This window comes from Emiliania huxleyi (assembly GCF_000372725.1).
Source record: "Emiliania huxleyi CCMP1516 unplaced genomic scaffold EMIHUscaffold_2270, whole genome shotgun sequence".
Lineage (NCBI taxonomy): Eukaryota > Haptophyta > Isochrysidales > Noelaerhabdaceae > Emiliania > Emiliania huxleyi.
Window position 1 is genome coordinate 68 of NW_005200361.1, and position 1,535 is coordinate 1,602.

Consider the following 1,535-nt stretch of genomic DNA (forward strand, 5'->3'; position numbering starts at 1 on the left):
GGAGGCAGAGCGAGCGGCGGACGAGGCGCGCCGGGCGGCGGACACTGCCGCGCTGGAGGAGCAGAGGCGAGCGATTGCGGCAGAGGCGGAGGCGAAGCTGGCCGCTGAGCGAGCGGCAGCAGAGGGGACGCTGCGGGCGAGGGAGGCGGAGAGGCTTGCGGCGGAGGAGGCGCAGCGAGAGGAGCAGCGGGCGGCGGCGGCGGCGCGCAAGGCCGCTCAGGCAGAGGCGGCGCGGCGCGAGAAGGAGGCTGCGGACAAGAGGGCGGAGGAGGAGAAGGCGAGGCGGCGCGCAAAGGCGGCGGAGGCAACGGCGGCCAAGAAGGAGGCCAAGGCGAAGAAGAAGGAGGCCAAGAAGGCGCCGCCTGCCTGCACGCTCGAGGAGGAGCGGAGGGCGAAGGCTGCGGCAGAGCTTCGCACACAGGAGGAGAGGGCGGCGCAGCTGGCTGCTGAGCAGGAGTCGGCGAGGCGGGCGGAGCGGGAGGCGGCAGAGCTAGCGGGTGCGGCAGAGCGGGCGGCGTTGCGCGAGGATGCGGAGCTGGCAGAGGCGTTGCGCCGGTCAGAGGTGGATGCGGAGGAGGCGTTGGTGCGTCGGGTGTTGCGGTGCGAGGAGGCGGTGAGCAGCGAGTCGACCGGCGGCGGCGGGGACTTACCGCGGCGTGTCGAGCGGCTGGAGGCGAGCCTCGGCGCGGCGACCGAGGGCAGCCTCGAGGAGCGGGTCGGCGCCATCGAGCGCTTGATCGGGTCAGAGGCGGGAGAGGCGGCGGAGCAGCATCTGCCAGTCACCGAGCCGTCTGCTGCCGTCTCACTAGCGGACGCCGGCCTCGACACGGGGCGGCCGGCTGCCCCCGAGTCCACGATGGGGGGAGAGACCACGTGTATCGTGTGTTTCGCGAGAGTCAAGTCGCATGCTGCGGTTCCGTGCGGGCACCTGTGTGCTTGCGGGCCATGCTCTGAGCTGATGCAAGAGTGCCCTTACTGCCGCGAGCCGGTGATGATGTGGATGGTTCCGCGTCCGGTCTAGCTACGGCCTTTTAGCACTGCTATAATTGCACACCGCGCACTGTGCGACGCGCACCAAAAGGCAAACCCCGCGTCGCAAGTGCGCAGGAGATGCGAGCGCGCAGTCTCCGCACGGAGCGCGCACGGCGCACACGCGATTCCCTCCGGTCGTGGGTCGTTACTGCGGAGGCTAGAGCCGTAGCGCTGTGCGCTCAAGGACGGCCCGTCCGAGGGAAGGTCGGAAGGAGCGCAGCAGCCGCTCAGGGCGACTCCTCCTTCCTCTCGCTCTCTCGCTCTCCGAACCATCACGCATCAGGGATTCAGGGTGGGGGAGAATCGGGGTCGCCACGAGCGAGCGCACTTGAGAGAGCTAACCCGCGGGAGCCGCCAGAAGAAAGAAATTCGAAGTTCTTTTCTCCCAGCGCTTTCTAAAATTCCGCATTCCTGAGACGCGCGAGGGCAGCCTCCTTAAAGGCAATGTGGGAATGGGGTCTAGATTTGGAGCGCTCGCCGAAGAGGAGTACGACAAAATAGCG

At 68.6% G+C, this 1,535-nt stretch overlaps 1 protein-coding gene across 1 annotated transcript; it reads left to right on the forward strand.

Annotated features, from left to right (window-relative positions):
- Positions 1 to 379: 379 nt before the first annotated feature.
- EMIHUDRAFT_254314 (hypothetical protein) lies at positions 380 to 1,021 on the forward strand (the record flags this gene model as incomplete). The annotated part of the gene is made up of 1 exon (XM_005779756.1): positions 380 to 1,021. A coding segment is annotated over one exon (642 nt), but the record flags the coding sequence as incomplete, so codon positions are not given.
- Positions 1,022 to 1,535: the final 514 nt, after the last annotated feature.